At 42.4% G+C, this 20,442-nt stretch overlaps 1 protein-coding gene across 2 annotated transcripts; it reads left to right on the top strand.

Moving 5' to 3' along the window:
* Positions 1–6,640: 6,640 nt before the first annotated feature.
* Positions 6,641–18,476, top strand: LOC130123373 (gastrula zinc finger protein XlCGF28.1-like). Of its 2 annotated transcripts, XR_008811316.1 has the most exons (6): positions 6,641–6,840; positions 11,030–12,381; positions 14,524–14,903; positions 16,583–16,696; positions 17,066–17,142; positions 18,093–18,476. XR_008811316.1 is itself a non-coding variant. In XM_056292515.1 (3 exons), exons 1-2 carry the CDS (start codon positions 6,669–6,671, stop codon positions 12,370–12,372), a joined length of 1,515 nt encoding a protein of 504 aa, XP_056148490.1. In that variant the 5' UTR covers positions 6,641–6,668; the 3' UTR covers positions 12,373–12,381; positions 12,835–13,145. The 2 variants fall into 2 exon arrangements, 1 of the variants encoding a protein (XP_056148490.1); XM_056292515.1 differs by lacking the exons at positions 14,524–14,903; positions 16,583–16,696; positions 17,066–17,142; positions 18,093–18,476 and adding an exon at positions 12,835–13,145.
* The last annotated feature ends 1,966 nt before the right edge of the window (positions 18,477–20,442 follow it).

Here is a 20,442-nt window from a genome sequence, read left to right on the forward strand (position 1 = left end):
GGGGATGCTGCAGCCTATCCCAGCAGCCACTGGGAGGCAGGCGGGGAGACACCCCGGACAGACCGCCAGGCCACCACACAGGGCCGAAACAGACACACACACACACACACACACACACACATTCATATCAAGGGCCAATTTAGTGCGGCCGAGTCACCTGACCTGCATGTCTTTGGACTGTGGGAGGAGACCGGAGCACCCGGAGGAAACCCACACAGACACGGGGTGAACACTCCACACAGAGGACGACCCCCAACGTTGGACTAACCCGGGGCTGGAACCCGGACCCTCATTGAAAACGCTCAAAATACATTTCTTTTGACTCATGTAATGTGGCTTGGCTTTATTGTCTTGTAGTCCCATGTCGTCTGGCTAAGGTGAACCATGAATTCCACAGAAGCAACACAATATAACATAATGAGCTAATGACCACGTCAAACGTCCACACGGGTATCAGAACCAAACATCACAGTAGGCTACAGTACGGCCAACTAAAGCAGGGCGCAGTATACTCTGCATAGTTTCTCAGCACAAATAAGACACAGATGGGTCAAATAGCAAAACAGCCTGCAAACACACAAATGTAAATCAAGAACAGAGCATGCCAGCCTGCCTAAAGGGGATCCAGTCCTCGTCAGCACCATCACATACAATACCGGCTAACGGAATAATACAGTTAATTGGGAATAGCCCCTACCTTAAAGCGACCACAGAGGCCTGGGATCAGCTGCCTTGACCATTCACCCAGAAGACCATGACGTGGACTGGCGATGACCTGGTTTAATCCAAGATGTGATAAAGGACATTGGGTCGAATCTGCCCAAAGGGGGTCCATTAAGATGCACAAAAAGGAGCGATGAGAGGCTGATTTCTTGCTATCAGTATTATTAACTGCAGAGAACCCCAGGTGGGTTAGGTATGAATGTGTGTGGGGGTGCATGTCGGCCCTGTGTGATGGCCTGGCGGCCTTTCCAGGGTGTCTCCCCGCCTGCCGCCCAGTGACTGCTGGGATCGGCTCCAGCATCCCCGCGACCCTGAGAGCAGGATCAGCGGTTTGGATAATGGATGGATGGATTAATTTATATTGTAAACTGATTTATTAATTTATTTTTTAACTTCTTTACATTTTTTGTTTTGGATCCCCCCCCCCCTTTTTTTCTCCCCAATTGTACTTGGCCAATTACCCCGCTCTTCCGAGCCGTCCCTCCACCCCCTCTGCCGTTCTGAGGAGGGCTGCGGACTACCACGTGCCTCCTCCGATACATGTGAAGTCGCCAGCCGCTTCTTTTCACCTGACAGAGGAGTTTCACCAAGAGAACGTAGCGTGTGGGAGGATCACGCTATTCCCTCAGTTCCCCCTCCCCCCTGAACAGGTGCCCCGACCTACCAGAGGAGGCGCTGGTGCAGCGACCAGGACACATACCCACATCCGGCTTCCCACCCGCAGACACGGCCAATTGTGTGTGTAGAGACGCCTGAACAAGCCGTAGGTAACACGGGGATTCAAACCAGCGATCCTCGTTTTGGTAGGCAACGGAATAGACCGTCACGCCACCTGAACGCCCTGACACATGTCATTTTTATCACTGAATAAAATGAATTGTTCGACTGTGTGACAATCAGATAATGTCACACAGTCGAACAATACATTTTATTAAGAGAACAAATGAAATGTGAAGAAGTTAAAACATTTCTTGGGGGTGCTACGGGGGTGCTGTGGTCTTTCTTGGGGAAGCTTAAGCCCCCAAAGCCCCCTCACCCCCCCCCCCAGCCGACTCTGCCAGGGAGGAAGTGAAAATGACAGGTTGGCCTTCTTAGACTGTGAAATTGCAATTTGGTGATGGGGGACATTTGAGTGTTGATGTTTACCGTAAACCAACACATACTGATCAGTACTTAAGGTTTGACTCTCATCAGCCACTGGAGCACAAACTAGGAGTCATCGGGACACTGGACCACTGAGCTGACAACCTCCCCACTGACACAGCGGCTGGGGAAGGGGAGAAATCCCACATTAAACATGCCCTGGTTAAGTGTGGTTATCCTAACTGGGTGTTTGTCAAAGCCAGGAAGACGCACAAACAGTGCACCAGCCAATCGAAGAGAGGAGAAGGACCACAGCTGTCTAAGTGTAAACCAGTGGTGATTCCGTATGTGGCGGTAGTGTCAGAAAAGTTGAGACACATGTTTTCCAAACACCATGTCACAGTTGCTTTCAAACCCCAAAACAAGCTGCACCAGAACTTGGTCCTCCCCAGTGATCAGGTCCCCTGGCAATATAGTGTACACTGTTAAGTGCTGAGAGGATTGCCGTGACTTGTACATTGGGGAAACTAATCAGACGCTGGCTAAGAGAATGGCACAACACAGGAGAGCTAACGTGTCAGGCCAAGAATCCACAGTCTACACCATCTACACAGTCTACAGCATCTACACAGTCTACACCATCTACAGACCACTGGCCACTCTTTCTAGGATGAGGATGTGCACATCCTTGACGGGGAGGAATGCTGATTTGAACGGGGAGTCAAAGAGGCCATCTATGTGAAGAGGTAACAACCATCCCTGAACCGAGGGGGTGGGGGGCTAAGAGTACACCTCTTGCCATCTTACAATGCTGTGATTGCAACTATTCCCCAAGTCCTCTCTGAATTGTACACATGGCCATTGAAACTCTAATTAATGGTCACGGCAACTTGCATATGAGACCGATCGTTGGTTTCGGTCATTTTGCAACTGTATTGCTTATAAGGGTGGGGAAACCTGCAGTCAGTTTAGACTAAAGAGGTCATTTAGATGAGTGATGAAACGTATCTGTCAATTAACATTATATCCTGATGAACTGATTCAAGCTTGTTTAACACTGACACTACGATCAACAGTGACCAGAACTCACACATCAGGTCATTTTTCCACTGCTCCTGGAATGAGCTGGAAATGTGTTGTCATCAAACAACGTCTTCAGTCATTCACTGGGAAATATGATGTCCAGTCACATGATAGATAGATAGATAGATAGATAGATAGATAGATAGATAGATAGATAGATAGATAGATAGATAGATAGATAGATAGATAGATAGATAGATAGATAGATAGATAGATAGATAGATAGATAGATAGATAGATAGATAGATAGGTAGGTACTCCAATTTCCTCACAAGAGGATATTTGTTTTCACCTTTTGTACAGATCCTCACATACAGTAAATACATGTACACATACTATACATACCACAGGACATACATAGACAACAGGGAGACAACAATACATTAACACAAGAGTTTAGAGGTTCAGTGAGTTTAGAACTTCAGCTTATACGTGTACAATACTCTATGATTGGAAAATGGTAGGTTTGATCTATAATAATAACCAACTGCTAGTTGGGGTTTCTGCAGACAACTGTGTATTTTAGTGGACATTTTAGAGGCAAATGGCCTTACCTGTGTACACAAAGGGGGTATCGATGCCCATTTTGACTTGCTCGCTGACATCAGTGTGTTGTGTGTCCAGGAGCTTTCCACTGAAGGATGTGGAAGAGCAACTGAGGAGTATTTCAGGACCCAAAACAAAGAACAAGGATGTCCAGTATGTCCTCTCCCAGGGTGAGGACATGGTGAGGTGACCTCTGTGTTGTCCATCTGCTGATGGTCCACTTGAAATTAGTTTAGCTTCCTAATTTTGTCCCGGTGGATCTGTTTCCTATGAACTTATGCACCTAGTACATTATTTTTGTTTCAGTGGTGGCTGTTTAGGTTGAGATAGAGACGTCTACTAAACGTTCACTTTTCCAGCCACTTTTCAGCCAGCTGTAGCCCAAACACTGTGTCTAGACTTAAAGCCATCTTAAGGCTACAACCTGGCTGTTAAAGACTTGGTTCTCTGATTTCCAACCTAAAATGTGTCTATGTAGATATTGTCTGAACTGTCTTAGATCTGGGACAGCTCAGACAATATCTACATTGATAGTGGTATGGCCAGTCTTACATCATAGGACTAAATCTTGTGTTTAAAAGCTGATATATACAGATGGGTGACCAATGAAAGTAAACACCAACATTAAGTGTCTTAGTATACGGTGTTGGGCCACCACGAGCCTCCAGAACAGCTTCAGTGCTCCTTGTCATAGATTCTACAAGTCTCTGAACTCTACTGAAGGGATGGACACCATTCTTCCAGAAGATATTCCCTCATTTGGTGTTTTGATGATGGTGGTGGAGAGCGCTGTCTAACACGTCGGTCCAAAACCTCCAGTAGGTGTTCAGTTGGGTTGAGATCTGGTGACTGTGAAGGCCATAGCATGTGATTCACATCATTTTCATCCTCATCAAACCATCCAGTGACCCCTCGTGCCCTGTGGATGGAGGCATTGTCATCCTGGAAGACACCACTCCCATCAGGATAGAAATGTCTCATTATAGGATAAAGGCAATCACTCAGAATAACTTTGTATTGATTTGCAGTGACCCTTCCCTCTAAGGGGACAAGTGGACCCAAACCATGCAAGGAAAATGCCCCCCCACAGCATAACAGAGCCCCCAGACCCCCTCACTGTAGGGGTCACACATTCAGGGTTTTCCTTAAACTTGTTACCTGTCTGTCTGTCTGATGTTTTTATTTTGAAATTGTTTGCTTGTGTACACATGCACCATTCAAGTTGTGCCTGCAGGGGAGCTCCCTAAATCAGTACCCAGCACCACATGCTGCTCTTTGTACCATTCTCCAATATAAGTACTAAAAATAAAGGAAAACAAAACGTCCCCACCTGCTGCATCAACTTGTGGTTTAATCTATCAAAACATGATCAAGGTAATGATACCATTATCCCTATACAATGTCCCACTGTTAGTAAATACTGGGGATTATGTGTAGCAATATGTGCAATAATCACAATGCACCCTCTGCACACTCAATTGCATTTACTACCTTTCACTTTATTTATATACTAAATTACTATTTTTCACAATTTACAATAGAATCATTCAGACAGCAGACCAGACATTTTAATAGAGGTACAACAAACTACATAGAATTCAAATGATGGGTCTTACAGTATCATTTTTATGGGTACCAGCACACATTGGCATTGAGGGAAATGAAATAGCAGATAAGGTTGCAAAGAAGGCGATAAAACATAATCACATTGGTTTGGTAGTTACTGTAAGCGACACAGAAATAAAGAGCATTATTAAGCACAGATCGCAATGGTGATGGACAGGTTGACGGACAAGATCAGACAGGAGTCTCCATGGACGATGATGTTCGTGGATGACATTGTGATCTGCAGTGAGAGTAGGGTGCAGGTTGAGGAGAGCCTGGAGAAGTGGAGGCATGCACTGGAGAGAAGAGGAATGAAAGTCACTACCGCCAGACAGAATACCTATGCGTGAATGAGAGGGAGGACAGTGGAATGGTCAGGATACAAGGAGTGGAGGTGACGAAGGCATTTGAGTTTAAATACTTGGGATCAACTGTCCAAAGTAACGGGGAGTGAAGTAGAGAGGTGAAGAAGAGAGTGCAGGCAGGATGGAGTGAGTGGGTGTCAGGAGTGATTTGCGACAGAAGGGTATCAGCAAGAGTTAAAGGGAAGGTTTACATGATGGTTGTGAGACCAGCTATGTTAAATGGTTTGGAGACAGTGGCACTGATGAAAAGACAGGAGGTGGAGCTGGAGGTGGCAGAGTTGAAGATGATAAGATTTTCACTGGGCTTGACGAAGAAGGACAGGATTAGGAATTATTATATTAGAGGGACCGCTCAAGTTGGACGGTTTGGAGACAATGCAAGAGAAGCAAGATGGAGATGGCTTGGACATGTGTGGAGGAGAGATGCTGGGTATATTGGGAGAAGGATGCTGAATATGGAGCTGCCAGGGAAGAGGAGAAGAGGAAGGCCAAAGAGGAGGTTTATGGATGTGGTGAGGGAGGACATGCAGGTGGCTGGTGTGACAGAGGAAGACGCAGAAGACAGGAAGAAATGGAAACGGATGATCCGCTGTGGCGCCCCCTAACGGGAGCAGCTGAAAGTAGTAGTAGATTAAGCACAGATTGACGGAAAGGTGGTAAAAGCAATGCCAGGAAAAGAGGAAAGGACGATTGTTTTACACAGTTCAAAGGAAAGTGGGAGAAATGAGGTGTGCAGGAAGGAACAGGATAGATAATTTCAAGACTCAAATTTGGACACACTGGACTAAACAGTACACTTTTCAAATTAGCTAAACACAATACAGACAGATGTGACTACTGGGGGCAAGAAGAAACAATAGAGCATGTTGTGATATATTGTCAGAAATATGAGGCAGAAAGAAGGCGTATGACCCAAAATCTCAGGAAAATAAAAGTTCTATTTGATTTAGTAGATATTTTACAGAAGAACTCAACTGAGTGTTATAAAATCTTGTTTCAGTTTCTTAGAGTAACGAATTTAATTAAGAAGTTTTGAGTTTTGTTTGTTTTGTTGTGTTTTTTTTTGGTGTCGTTGGGGGGAATAGCGTAAATAATAGACATTCTGATCCACACTCTATACCAGCTGGTGGCAATAGTGCACCATTTCGTTGTTTGCCAACCGCCAATAAACACGAAGAAGAAGACGAAGCAGAAGGAAAGAAGAGAAGAAGAAGAATCGTGCCGCTGGAGTTCAACTGGTTTTGCTTCCCCGTTGAGTTTACCATGTCCAAAATAAACCTTCTGAGATCGTTCGTCATCGAGCGACTAACTGCAGCAGCTGAGGAGATATTAGGAGCTTTCGAGAGGACCATAGCGGAGTATGAGGACGAGAGAGAGCGACAGAGGAGACTGCTGGACATGGTGTTGAAGCCCAGGATCACGTTACACAGAATAGGTTGGTAAAACCAAGTTTCCTTGTGTGTCATCCATTATCAAAACATTCTTGCATTCCTTCTTTCAATCTGATCTCGTTGTTTATTTGCTACGGGAATTAACACAGATCTCTGGACTGTTGCTTCTTCTGCTTCTGCTTCTTCTGCTTCTGCTTCTGCTTCGGCTTCGGCTTCGGCTTCGGCTTCTGCTTCTTCTATTGAACACATTTCAAGAATTACAAATTTATACAGAGAAATACATCAGTCGATGCAAGACGTAGAGAACTGGTCAACTTTAACGTCTTGTATTTATACGTAAGATATCAACGTCACATATATTAAAAGAAATAAAAAGTAAAGCAAAAACCAATGCTAACAACATCAGAATGTACAAGGGAGATGCAAGCTTAAATGTGTATTTTTCAATTTATATATTTTTATTAGTAAGTATTTTCCCTATTAATTGAGAGGTCTTAATAGCTTTTTTTGTTCGTTGTTGTCTTAGAAACAGAGTCAAAGAGATGCTGTAGTGCAACACAAACCAGCCGGATATTGGGTGTGATCTGAAGCCTTATGTATGTGATACTTGCCGACAAGACAGATGAGCTTGAGAGCATTGTTAGTGGACTGTGAGTCTGTATTACAGTTCAGAAACAAGACCATGTCTTCTAAAATTGGTGTCAGTCTGTTAAAGCTTAGAAAAATCAACAGACCAACTTCAACCCAGAACTCTAAAGGGAAGGTACATTCACAGAATAGGTGGGAAATAGGTGCAGTTTCTGTTTTGGAGAAAGAGCATGCTGGAGAAATATCTTCATTAAATGCAATGATCTATTGCAGTGGTAGTATCTATGTAATACCTCCATGTGAACTTCTTTTATTTTATTTGGAATGAGGAATTTATTAAGGTCTGACCAAACTGTCTCTGCTAAGATTTCTGGCAAACTTAGTTTCCATAAAAGAGTCAATTTGGGAAAATAACTGATCTGAGGTCTGTAATTTTCTGATATGGCGATTATTACACATAGGATATGAAAGGTCTTTCCCACCAATTAAGAGCTTGGGAATTTCTCCACTCAAAGGGCCATCCATATATTAATGCACTTTTGATGAGAAACAGTAACTTTGGAGATATACTTTTTATAACATTGTTTTTCAAGAACTATTCATATCCTTCATCTGAACAAAATCTTCATATGCGTAGAGGTTGCCTCTCTCATTGAGTACATCCAAAACAAAGACTACATCCTTATCCATCCTTCCTTTTATGTATCTGGACTTGTTTATCGACAATACACGCTGATTGTTCCATATTATGCATTAATGTGGAGAAAAATTAGGCTTGAAAGCAATCATCCAAACTTCCATGAGTTTGTTTGTGAAAATTGGCGAGCTTGAGAGGCAATTTGTTACACTTGTAATTACAAGATAATAGAAATCTTAGGCCACCACTCTTATCAAATAATAAATTGGGGATATAAAACCATTGACCATTATTTTTAGATAAACATTGCTTAATCCAATTGACCTTGAAAATCAGATTGATTGTTTGAAAGCCCCCTTTGGAGTAACTTCTAATACATGTTTTTCTTTTAACATACTCAGTTTTGTTTTTCCATATAAAGTTAAATAGGAGAGAATCAACTGCTACACATGTTTTAGGATCAACATTCTTCTTCATCCTCATCTTCTTCCTTGTTTTTTTTTTAGGGTTGCACCTCTCTGTGCTGTAGTTTATAGCCATCAAAATCCTTACAAGAATAAGGCCGCTGAGCTAATTTTTTAAACTGTGCAGAGACTTCAGTCACTATCTCCATCAGGTGCACCATGGGTCTGGACAATTTCGTGCTTGTTTATTTATTTGAGGCAATATTTATGTTGCACAGTCCTAATGTGAAGCTGAAAGCTGCTAATGTGAATACAAGTATAGTGAAGTTCGAGTACAGTTAATTTTCTAAACGCTGCAGCTCAATGCAAGTTTATTTTGTTATATTATTTTATTCATTTGAGAGAACATTTATTTTGATTTACTTTTAAGTAAATTTTACTTTTTTATTAGTAGGTTGCAGCCAGTTGTAGCAGTATTGACAGACCAAACCCTAGGTTGTTCAGTAAACAAACCACTGTTCAATAAAAAGAGGCCATTTTATGTTTTTTTTCTTTTCCTTTCCCAACCGTACTCCTGACAGTATCAGGGCTATGGTTGGGCTAACTGGCAAGAAGAGGGACACTAGAAGGATTCACTTCAGATTAAGTTCTGGCACAAGAATTTACAGGTTTTCTTCCAGATTTGATGTGCATGATTTTAGCAATGAAACAGCTATTTTAAAAAATACTCTTATTGGGTCCGCGGTGGTGTAGCGGTCTAAGCATCGGCTTTGTGTCGATGCAGTTGCCCACTGGGGACGGGGGTTCACGCCCCGGTCTCGTTAGATCCGACTATGGCCGGACTCGATGAAGCAGCTAACAATGCTGCCCTTGGGAGGGGGGCGGAGTCAGCTTGTGTTCATCACATGAACGCGTCTCTGTGTGTCAGAAAAAGCAGTGGTTCGGCCTGGATTCGCCTTGTTATGGAAGTGGCGGGGCACTTCACAGCATTTTAAGTTGGTGACAGATGTACTCTTAGCGCCCCCCCCCCCCCAGTTCAGGGATGGTCGTTACCTCTTCATATAGATGGCTTCTTTGACTCACCGATCAAACCAGTGTTCCTCCCTGTCAAGGATGTGCACATCCTCATCCTTGAAAAGAGTGGCCACTGGCCTGTAGATGGGTGTAGACTGTGGAGTCCTGTCCTGACACGATAGCTCTCCTGTGTTGTGCCATTCTCTTGGCCAGCGTCTGTTTAGTTTCCCCAATGTACAAGTCACCACAATCCTCCTGACACTTAACAGTGTACACTATATTGCTCTATTTATGCCGGGGGACCCCATCCTTGGGGTGGACCAAATTCTGGTGCAGCTTGTTTTGGGGTTTGAAAGCAACTGAGACGCGGTGTTTGGAAAGTATACGTCTCAACTTTTCCGACATTCCTGCCACATACGGAATCACCACTGGTTTACACTTAGACAGCTGTGGTCCTTCTCCTCTCTTCGATTGGCTGGTGCACTCTTTGGGCATCTTCCTGGCTTTGACAAATGCCTAGTTATGATAACCACTCTTCCCCAGGGCCTGTTTAATGTGGGATTTGTCCCCTTCCCGGCCGATTTGTCGGTGGGGACATTGTCAGCTCGGTGGTTCGGCGTCCTGATGACTCCTAGTTTGTGCTCCAGTGGATGAAGAGAGTCAAACTTTAAGTACTGATCAGTATATGTTGTTTTACGGTAAACATCAACAATCAAATGTCCCCCATCACCAATTGTAATTTCAGTCTAAGAAGGCTAACCTGTTGTTTTTCACATCCTGCCTGGTGAACTTGATGTGGTTGTCCACAGAGTTAATGTGGTTGATGAAATGTGGTACATCCAGAGATTTAACTTTAACCCAGGTGTCATCCATAAATCTGAACCAATGGCTATGTGGTGTCCCTGGATAGGACATCAGAGCCCTTCTTTCCATTTGCTCCATATACAAGTTGGCCACTACAGGTGAGAAAGGGGAACCCATAGCACGCCCATGCCTCTGCTTACAGTACTGCCCCCTGTATGTGAAGTACATGGACTGAAGACAGCTTCAGGAGCAGACACACTTGGTCAATGTTAAGGGTGGTCCTATTGCTAAGGGTGGGGTCATTTTGTAATTTCATATGGACTACCTCCACTGCATAATCAACAGGAACGCATGTGAAGAGAGACTTAACATCATAAGAGACCATTGTTTCACCCCCCCCAATAATGATGGACCTCACCTTATCCACAAAATCCATAGTGTTCTGAATGTGATGTTCATTACTGCCTACCAATAAGTTAAGAATAGATGCAAGAAAATTAAAGATGTTATAGGTCACTGAGTTAATCATACAAACACTAGGTCGTAATGGTACACCCTGTTTATGTATCTTAGGTAAACTATACAGATTAGGTATAGCTTCCCCTGGGTATAATCTCTGATAAAAATTCTGTCAATAGGGGGAAGCTACACCTTGTCTAGGTTTACATAAGCTATCTAAATAGGATGTGACTCTACGGTCAAACTTGAATAGGTATCCTGAATCAAATTTAACCTACCTCTGTAGGTGCAAATAACAGCATTGATTTTGTTTTTCCCTCTATCCAGACTATGTACAGGTATCTCATCAGCAGCATCATAAGCAGGAGAGGAGCCCCACTCTGGCTAAGGAGGAACAACAGGAACTCTGGATCAGTCCACAGGAAGACCACCTTCCATTGCAGGAGGTAGCTGATACCTCTGAGTCCATATTTACCCCTCTTTGTGATGGAAATGATGATAGTAAAGATCAGCCTCTGTCCTCACAACTCTATCAAACTCAGACAGAGGGAGACACAAAGCCCCCAGCTGTCCCCCCATTTGAACTGATACAACTGGATGTCAAAGAAGAGAACTTGCTAATATCAGAACCAACAAGTGACCACCATACCCTCTCTAACTACTGTTATGTGACTAAGAGTGAAGCTGACCATACTTGCAGTCATCTGAACTGCGCGGAAGCAGATTCAACTTGGAAAGCCAGGCTGAAACCTCACAAAAAGCCCAACAAGTGCAAAATTTGTGGGAAAGTGCTTTATAATTTGGAAATTTTCAAAAGTCACATGACATTTCACACAGGTGAAAAGCCTTTCAAATGCACCACTTGTGGGAGAGATTTTACCTGGAAGTGTAACATGGAGAGGCATACAAGGACTCATGCAGGGGAGGAGCCATTCAGATGCACCACGTGCCGGAAAATGTTTACCGATGAGTCACGTTTTCAGAGGCACATAAGGACTCATACAGGGGAGAAGCCATTCAGATGCACCATGTGCGGGAAAATGTTTACCCAGAAGTCAAGTTTTCAAAGGCACGTAAGGACTCATACAGGGGAGAAGCCATTCAGATGCACCACATGTGGGAAAATGTTTACCCAGAAGTCAAGTTTTCAAAGGCACATAAGGACTCATACAGGGGAGAAGCCATTCAGATGCACCATGTGCGGGGAAATGTTTACCCGGAAGTCAAGTTTAGAAATGCATGTAAGGATTCATACAGGGGAGAGGCCATTCAGATGCACCACCTGTGGGAAAATGTTTACTCGGAAGTCACATTTGCGAACGCACGTAAAAACTCATACAGGGGAGAAGCCATTCAGATGCACCATGTGCGGGAAAATGTTTACCCGGAAGTCAAGTTTACAAATGCACGTAAGGAGTCATACAGGGGAGAAGCCATTCAGATGCAACATGTGCGGGAAAATGTTTACTCGGAATTCAGATTTACAAATGCATGTAAGGACTCATACAGGTGAGAAGCCGTTCAGATGCACCACATGCGGGAAAATGTTTACCCGTAAGTCACATTTACTAAGGCACATGAGGACTCATATACAAGGGAGAAGACATTCAGATGCTGTAATTGTGGAAATGGGTTCAGCTCAAAACGTCATCTCAAACAACATGTCATGATCCACACAGGTAAGAGGCCTCACAGATCACTGCAAAAAGAAATTAACTGACTGTTCCTCTTAATAATTTATAATCATTTTATATCGCAATATATCAGGAGGTTAAATTGAATCCTTATAAGTGTGCAACTGCACAAACAAGACATGGGGCCCTTTATGATCATTTTGTCAATATGGTCCAAAGCGGTGCAATAATAAGATCAATACTTTTATACTGAAAGACAGTTTTTTTTTTACCAACAAACTTAGAATGTAGTTATGCCTCACAGGTCCATTTCATTGGAGTCATGGTGATACAGACTTATACAGAGTGTGACACCATAGCATCAGATTGTTGATAGTTTTTGATATTAAGGAGGAAGAACCGTAGTAATTAAGCAGAAAGTGCAACACTTTGCGTTGTGACCATATAATCATGCATGCTATTTTCCGCCCTTACTACTTGCCTCATGAATTTCAACAGCTGTTCTTCATGATGGTGTACATTCATCCGCGAGCTAATGCATCAGCTGCTGCACAAGTGACTGCCGACGTAATACACAGGCTCGATTCAGTCATCCCAGATGCCCCCAAATGTATCCTTGGAGATTTTAACCACTGTACTTTAAACAAGACTCTGAGGACATACAAACAGTATGTAACTTGTGCCACCACACAAAAGAACACTACAATAACCACAATAACCTGTGTTATGGTTCATTGTGCGGTGCTTACAAGTCCTTGCCCATGCCTTCATTTGACGTGTTGTACCATAATAGAGTGTGTGTCTTAATGTACAAACCTTCCTTCAGGCGCCTTGAGTGTGGGGAGAAAAAAGTACAGATTTGTGTGTCTCCTCTCTTCAGACATGTTTTGATTGCACTGACTGGCAATGTTTTTATGATGCTTGTGATTATATTGATTAACTTTCTGACACTATCTCATCTTACATCACATTCTGTGTTGACTCCGTCGTTAAAAAAGGTAAACCACTGAACACAAAAATGAGTGGAAGCCATCCTCAGAATTCGAAAACCTTTCACTAAGAGACAATTAATGTCATTTTTAGGGATAACAAGCCACTGTTGACAGTGGATCTGTGACTATGCATCCCTGGAGGCTCCACTATTATCTATTACGCATGACCATGGACTAAAACCAATTGACAATGTCATGTACACAGAGGCTGCTAACGCAGCTCTCACTCAACTAACACAGACTTTGACTACCGAAGATACTTTAGGACTGCCTGATCCAGACAGATCAGACTGTGGACTGAGTAGAAGGTTTTATGATGAGCAACACAGAGGAAAAAGGAGAAAAAGTCTTAAGTGCACATATGTAAACAAGGTATGGGAGTCTGAGGACGGACGTCCTTGCCTGCCTAAGTGTTTCTTTCCTTTTAATGTAAAATTGGCACATGGGAAGGACCATGTGTCAAAAGGGGGGATGGTGGGCGCAGTAAACAAACACTGGTTTACGAGAGGCTTCACAAAATTTTTCCAACATTTTTGTTTAAAATCTTTATTTTGTTTGAAAAATAATGCCACAAGAGGGCAAATCATACAAGCCTTGAGCCACCTTCCCCCGACCAACCATTTGATCACCTGCAGATGGGTGTCATTGAACTAACACCATGTGAGGGAAATAAATATTGTCTCGTGATTGCTGATATGTTTTCTAAGGGGGTTGAAGTTTTCCCTACAGGGAAGGCAGATGCCCCCACAGTAGCAGAAGTGCTAGTAAGAGAGATTATTCCCAGATTGGGAATACCACGGAAGATCAGCAGTGATAACTGGGCATATTTTGTAAATAGTGCTATTAAACAACTTTCAACATTTTTGGGTATCAATCTTAGGCAACATTGCACCTATCATCCAAAGAGTGGTAGAGTGGTTGAGACAGAAAATGGGAAAATTGAAAATAAATTGCTCAAATGTAATGATGAGAAAGGACTCGCATAGATAAAGGCACTGCCCTTAGTGTCGATGGCCATGAGAGCAAGAGGAGGGCTGCAACAGGTGTGTCGCCTTTTGAAATCCTTACAGACAGACCCATAAACACTGGAATAGCCCTTCCCCTGCAAAAGCACATCCTCAGCTCAGACCTCAAGGATGTAATGCTTAATTGTTGTATGCAGTTAAACATGATGCTGAGTTCTGTTCACATGCAGGTGAGATTGGCATTTCCACTGCCAATAGTGGGTCAGCTGCATGACCTGAACCCAGGCGATTGGGTGCTGATAAATGACCTAAAGAGAAAAAATTGGCGAAGCCCCGTGGGCGAGGTCCCACCAAGTGCTCTTGGCCACACCTACGACGATGAAGGTGGAGGGGAGAATCAGCTGGACACATGCCAACCACTGCAAGAAGGTGCCACCACTGGAAACAGAGGTCAGGGTGAGAGACCCGCTCCACTCACAATCGAGGAAGAGAAGTAGACGTGGCCAGCTCTAAATGAGGTTTAGAAACGTACAGAGTTCTGCTCCTCAGAGCATCAAAGCCACTGCACCCACTGTGGTTTTACCTCGAATCCCTCCTACTTCCTCCAATGGTGAGAATTGTAGAAAGAGAGGAGGAAAAAGTAGCTATGCAATTTTGTCAGGATTCATTCGTAAGAACAATGTGTAGCTTTTTTATGTTGAGATTAGTGTTGTCCAGCTCTTTTCCCCCACAGTTAACTGTTCTTCTGCGATATCAAATCATTTCCTATTTTCCAAAAGAATTGAATCAAGTGCAACTGGACTTGGTATATATCCGTGAAGACGTTTCACCTCTCATCCAAGAGGCTTTGTCAGTTCGTGTCTTTCTTACTAGACCAAGCTAGTCTGACTTGCTGATGATGAAACTCTGATTGTTATCCTCTTTGGAGTCGTTGTCAGAGCTAATGATGTCCATGGCTCTTTGTGTTCCGATGTTTAGCAATGCCCTCTGCAACACAGAGCTGACAATGTGCCCAGCAGCACTCAGGCCCAACAGGAAGAACACAAACACCTGAAGGGAGCTTTAAAAACCTGCGGCTACCCCAGTTGGACCTTTGTGAAAACTGCAACACGTTCCAAAAAGACCAACCGGGTGAGCGATGAGGAGAAAAGGAACAGAAGGAAGAACATAGTAATCCGGTATATTTCTGGGGTCTCCGAGAACCTCAGGAGAATTTTTAACAAACACCGCATCCCAGTATACTTCAAACCCAGCAACACACTCCGACAAAGACTGGTTCATCCCAAAGACCGTGTACCACACACCCGGAAAAGCAGTCTGGTGTATGCTGTACAGTGCAATGAGGATTGCACTGACCTATACATAGGAGAAACCGAACAACCACTACACAAATGGATGGCCCAACACAGAAGGCCAAACTCCTCAGGACAAGACTCAGCAGTTTATCTACACCTAAAGGAGAAGACACACTCCTTCGAGGATAGCAACGTACACATTTTGGACAGGGAAGATAGATGGTTTGAAAGAGGAGTGAAGGAAGCCATCTATGCAAAACTGGAAAAACCCTCCCTCAACAGAGGAGGAGGTCTATGACACCACCTATCTCCCACTTACAATGCCGTCCTTTCATCTCTACCCAGGAGACTCAAGAAGCCTAGCCACCAAGAACAACAGTCGCTCACTAACGGCTCCAACGACCCATGACCACTGAATGGAGCAGTAACCAAGTCGAAACTAACACCCTCAACGACCGTCGCTGCTTATCATCGGAACACAAAGAGCCATGGACATCATTAGCTCTGACAACAACTCCAAAGAGGATAAATATCTGAGCTTCGTCACCAGCCAGTCAGACTAGCTTGGTCTAGTCAGAAAGGCACGAACTGATGAAGCCTCTTGGATGAGAGGCGAAACGTCTTCACGGATGTATACCAAGTCCAGTTGCACTCGATTCAATTCCTTTGGATAACCATGACCTGGATGAATGAGGACATTCACAGCCATTTCCTATTTTGTTTCATCTCCAGATGAACTATACCATTCCAAACAGATTATGAATTTCCAAAAAAGGAAATAATGAATAAAAAAAATACACTGATCACAAAGAAGAAGTTGTATCTGGTTTAATTGCTGACACACTGCTCAATTTCCTGGAGAAGGACACGGCCACTACATGTCATGCAACAGCTTTATTAACGTAACCTGAAGTAAAACATATAGAAACTACACTATCTCCCGCACATCCCAAAGATGTGTCATATTCATTTCTTCTTTTCATGTCTTTCACAGGTTGAGGTTATGTTGGAAGTTCAAATTGTCCCATCAGGAGTTCTGCTCCTCAGAATGTCAAAGCCACTGCACCCACCATGGGTATACCTCGAATCCCTCCTACTTCCTCTAATGGTAAGCATTGTAGAAAGAGAGGAGGAGAAAGTAGCCATGCAATTTAATCAGGATTCATTTGGAAGAAAAATGTGTAGCCTTTTTATGTGGTAGAGATTAGTTGTGTCCAATTCTGTTCCCCAACAATTAGCTGTTCTTCTGCTATATCAAATCATTTCCTATTTTGTTTTATCTCCAGAACACTGTCACTACATGTCATGCAGTCATGCAACAGCTTTATTAATGTAATGTGAAGTAAACCACATAAAAACAGCACTATATCCCACACATCCCAATGATGTCCATCCTGACCAATCCACTTCCATAATCATATCACTATCCTCTTTTCTTTTCTTTCACATATGTTGGACCTACAACTGGTCCCATCAGGAGTTCTGCTCCTCAGAGCCTCAAAACCTTTGCACCTGCTGTGGTTCTACCTGGACTCACTCCTACCTCCTGCAGTGGTGAGTATTGTAGCGAGTGGAGGAGGAAGTAGCCATTAAGTTTTATCAGGACTCATTCGTAAGATCAATGTGTAGCCTGTTTATGTTGTTGAGATTAGTGTTGTCCCATCCTCTTCCTCTACAATTAGCTGTTCTGCTATATCAAATCATTTCCTATTTTGTTTCATCTCCGCAAGACCATACCATGCCAACTCAATCATGAATTTACAAAAAAGGAAATAATATATAAAAGGTCTCACTGATCACAAAGAAGAATAAAGTGTATCTGGTCTAATTGTAGATACACAGCTCAGTTTACTTGATAAGGATACTGTCATTACATGTCATGCAGTTATGCAACAGCTTTATTAATGTAACCTGAAGTAAACCACATAGAAACAACACTATCTCCCACATCCCAATGATGAACAGTAAATTGCCTTCAGTAATAATAAATATTAATATTAATAATAATGATAAAGAGAATAAGCCTGGGCAATAATTCAATATTATCATTAAGCATCTGTCAGTGACATTGGAGCATTATGGTATCTGGAGATTGTCATGTCATGATACACAATTTGACAACAAGAATCTTTTACTTAGACTTTCTCTCAAAATAAGCTTTGATATATTTTAGGGAGCATTGTTAGAAAACTAGTTCTGGTAGTATATTGTACTTCACATGTCCAAACTTTTCAATGGGATGAACCTCATTTAGATTCTCGAATATGGTATTTTGCATACGTAAACAGATATCATCACATATACTTATGTCATGTAAAATGTATATGATTATTGTGATAATATTTTCCATAGCACCCAGCATTATGCCTTTTAGTGTTTTTCATTTTAGTGTCGGCTCATTGTTTTCCTCTACAATTAGTTGTTCCTCTGCTGTATTTGCAACAACTGCACAATTCCCTGCCATTTATGCATTTTAAACAAAAAGAAAATTGTGTCTTTTACAGATGGGTATTTCGTTAGACCTGCGACTGGTCCTACCAGGAGCTCTGCTCTTCAGACTGGTACAGTCTGTGCTCTTGCCATGGTGGATCCTCCTGCATTCTTCAGTAGAAAGAGAGGAAGAGAAATTAGCATGTGCCCAATTTCTCATTTTGGTCCTGGGCACAGGAGAGCGAGGTGATTTATAATGGCCCAACAGCTCACTGAACCAGTCTGTGGTAAAAAGAGCAGAGAGACCAGTGGTAAAGAAGATTCCTACCCAGACTGCAAGAAGGTCAAGAAGGTACAGGGGGACTCATGCCACCGATTTGTTGGTTAACTCTGCAAAATGCCCTGACACAAATGCTTTCTACTGTCCTCTGTTGTCACTGTAAATATTAATAAACATATTAAACAATTACTATGGGTTTCATTGTATTAGCAGTTGGTAGATCAGTCACTGATTAATCTTATGTCAAGATACTAAAATGTATGGTTTATTATGTTGATTCCTCAAAATAATCCCCTCACTAATTTCCCACCCTGTGTTTCTTTGACCCCTATTGTACAAAGGGAACAAACAAAGGGATTAAACTGCAAAAATCAAAATGTGTGGTAGTAGGAGGAGGTGAAGGAGTTGAAGGCGAATCAGTGTCAACATTAAAGAGCAGAAGTGTAGCAGTAGGGGAGATACAATAAGGATTTGGTAAAAGAAGTAGAATAAGTAAGAGGAGTAACAACAGAAGTATTAGTCCTTAAATTCCTCTTTCCACACTATTCATCCACTTATCAAGCCAGTCAGTCTTCTTGACACATCCAGTCATTGATTTATTCAATGCAACGGCACAGAGATTCAGTAGGTCCATAGTCACCTGGTGTCTAATATATAAATTTGCATATCATTTGCATAATCATGGTAGGATACTTTGTTTTGTAGGATTTGGCCTAAAGGAAGCATATACAGATTGAACAGAAGAGGACCTAAAATGGACCCCTGTGGAAGCCCGCAGGTCATGGCCATCTGCTCGGACACACAGTTTCCAATGGAAACAAAGTACTTTCTGTCATAAAGATATGACTTGAACCATTTAAGGACAGTCCCAGAGAGTCCCACCCAATTTTCTAATCATTGTAACAGAATTGTATGGTCCACAGTGTCGAAAGCGGCACTAAGATCCAACAGTGCTAAAACAGACTTTGCCAGAGTCATTGTTCAGGTGGAGGTCATTTAGTACCTTTATGAGTGCAGTCTCAGTGCTATGATGGGGCCGAAATCCTGACTGGAAGATATCAAAGCAACTGTTCAATGTTTAAACAGTTACTAAGTTGTTGGTAAAAAGTTTTTTCAATAACTTTACCAAAGAATGGTAAGTTTGATATAGGTCGATAGTTATTCAATACAGTAGCATCAAGACTGTTCTTCTTTAGGAGTGGCCTAATGACTGCAGTTTTCAAAGCCTTTGGGAAAATGACAGATTGGAGAGAATTATTGACTACAAGTATTAGCTCCTTCACCAGGCTGCTCAAAACTGTTTTAAGGAAGCTAGTGGGTAAAACATCAAGACAACAGGTAGATGAATTAAGATTTGAGACAATTTCTTTGAGATTTTTCTCATCAATGGGAATAAATTCAGTCATACCTACTTATTTGTCATTGAGGATTTAATAGAAAGTCCGATATCTTGTATCTTGTCATTAAAAAGGATGCAAACTCACTACACTTGTTTGTAGAAATTAATTCAGGTGATATTGGAACCGGGGGGTTAGTAAACCTGCCAATAGTAGTAAATGAGATGTGTGAATTATTCTTGTTCTTGATGATAATCTCAGAGAAAAAAGATTGCCTAGCACTTTTCAAGTTCAAACTATAAGTATGTAGCTTTATAGATTTCCAAGAGAATTTGGAGGTTTGATTTATGCAATTTTCGCTCTGCTTTCCGGCACTCCCTTTTCTTGGCCCTTACAGATTGAGTGTTTCTCCATGGTGCCTCTTGCTTACTGGTGATAGAGTTAATCTTAGTAGAAGCAATGGCATCAATTACATTCAAAATTTTAGAATTTAAAGTATTCAGTAGATCATCAACATGATTTGATGCTTGAAAAGTTTCACATTTGATGGCTTCCATAAAAAGAGTTCTGGTATTCTCATCAATGTAAGTTTTTTTTAACAGTTTCAGATCTAATTTTGATTTTTGGTGTAATAGACAGATCAAAGAATACACAAAAATGATCTGATAAAGCAGCATAAAGTACAGTGACATTTGAAATGTTAACACCCTTAGTGTTAACCAACTAACAGATGAACGGATCTGCATCAGTGATCAGCCAATCCCCACAGTCCGGGAGAAGCCCATCAAGAGCCTCAGACAGTGGTAC

The sequence above is a fragment of the Lampris incognitus genome, chromosome 14 (genome assembly GCF_029633865.1).
Source record: "Lampris incognitus isolate fLamInc1 chromosome 14, fLamInc1.hap2, whole genome shotgun sequence".
NCBI classification, from domain to species: Eukaryota; Metazoa; Chordata; class Actinopteri; order Lampriformes; family Lampridae; genus Lampris; species Lampris incognitus.

Excerpts from the sequence above, each read along its gene's own strand:
- LOC130123373 (XM_056292515.1), top strand. The coding sequence starts at position 6,669 with ATGTCCAAAATAAACCTTCTGAGATCGTTCGTCATCGAGCGACTAACT. Across the intron at positions 6,841-11,029 it reads GATCACGTTACACAGAATAG|ACTATGTACAGGTATCTCAT; the intron begins GTTGGTAAAACC and ends CCCTCTATCCAG.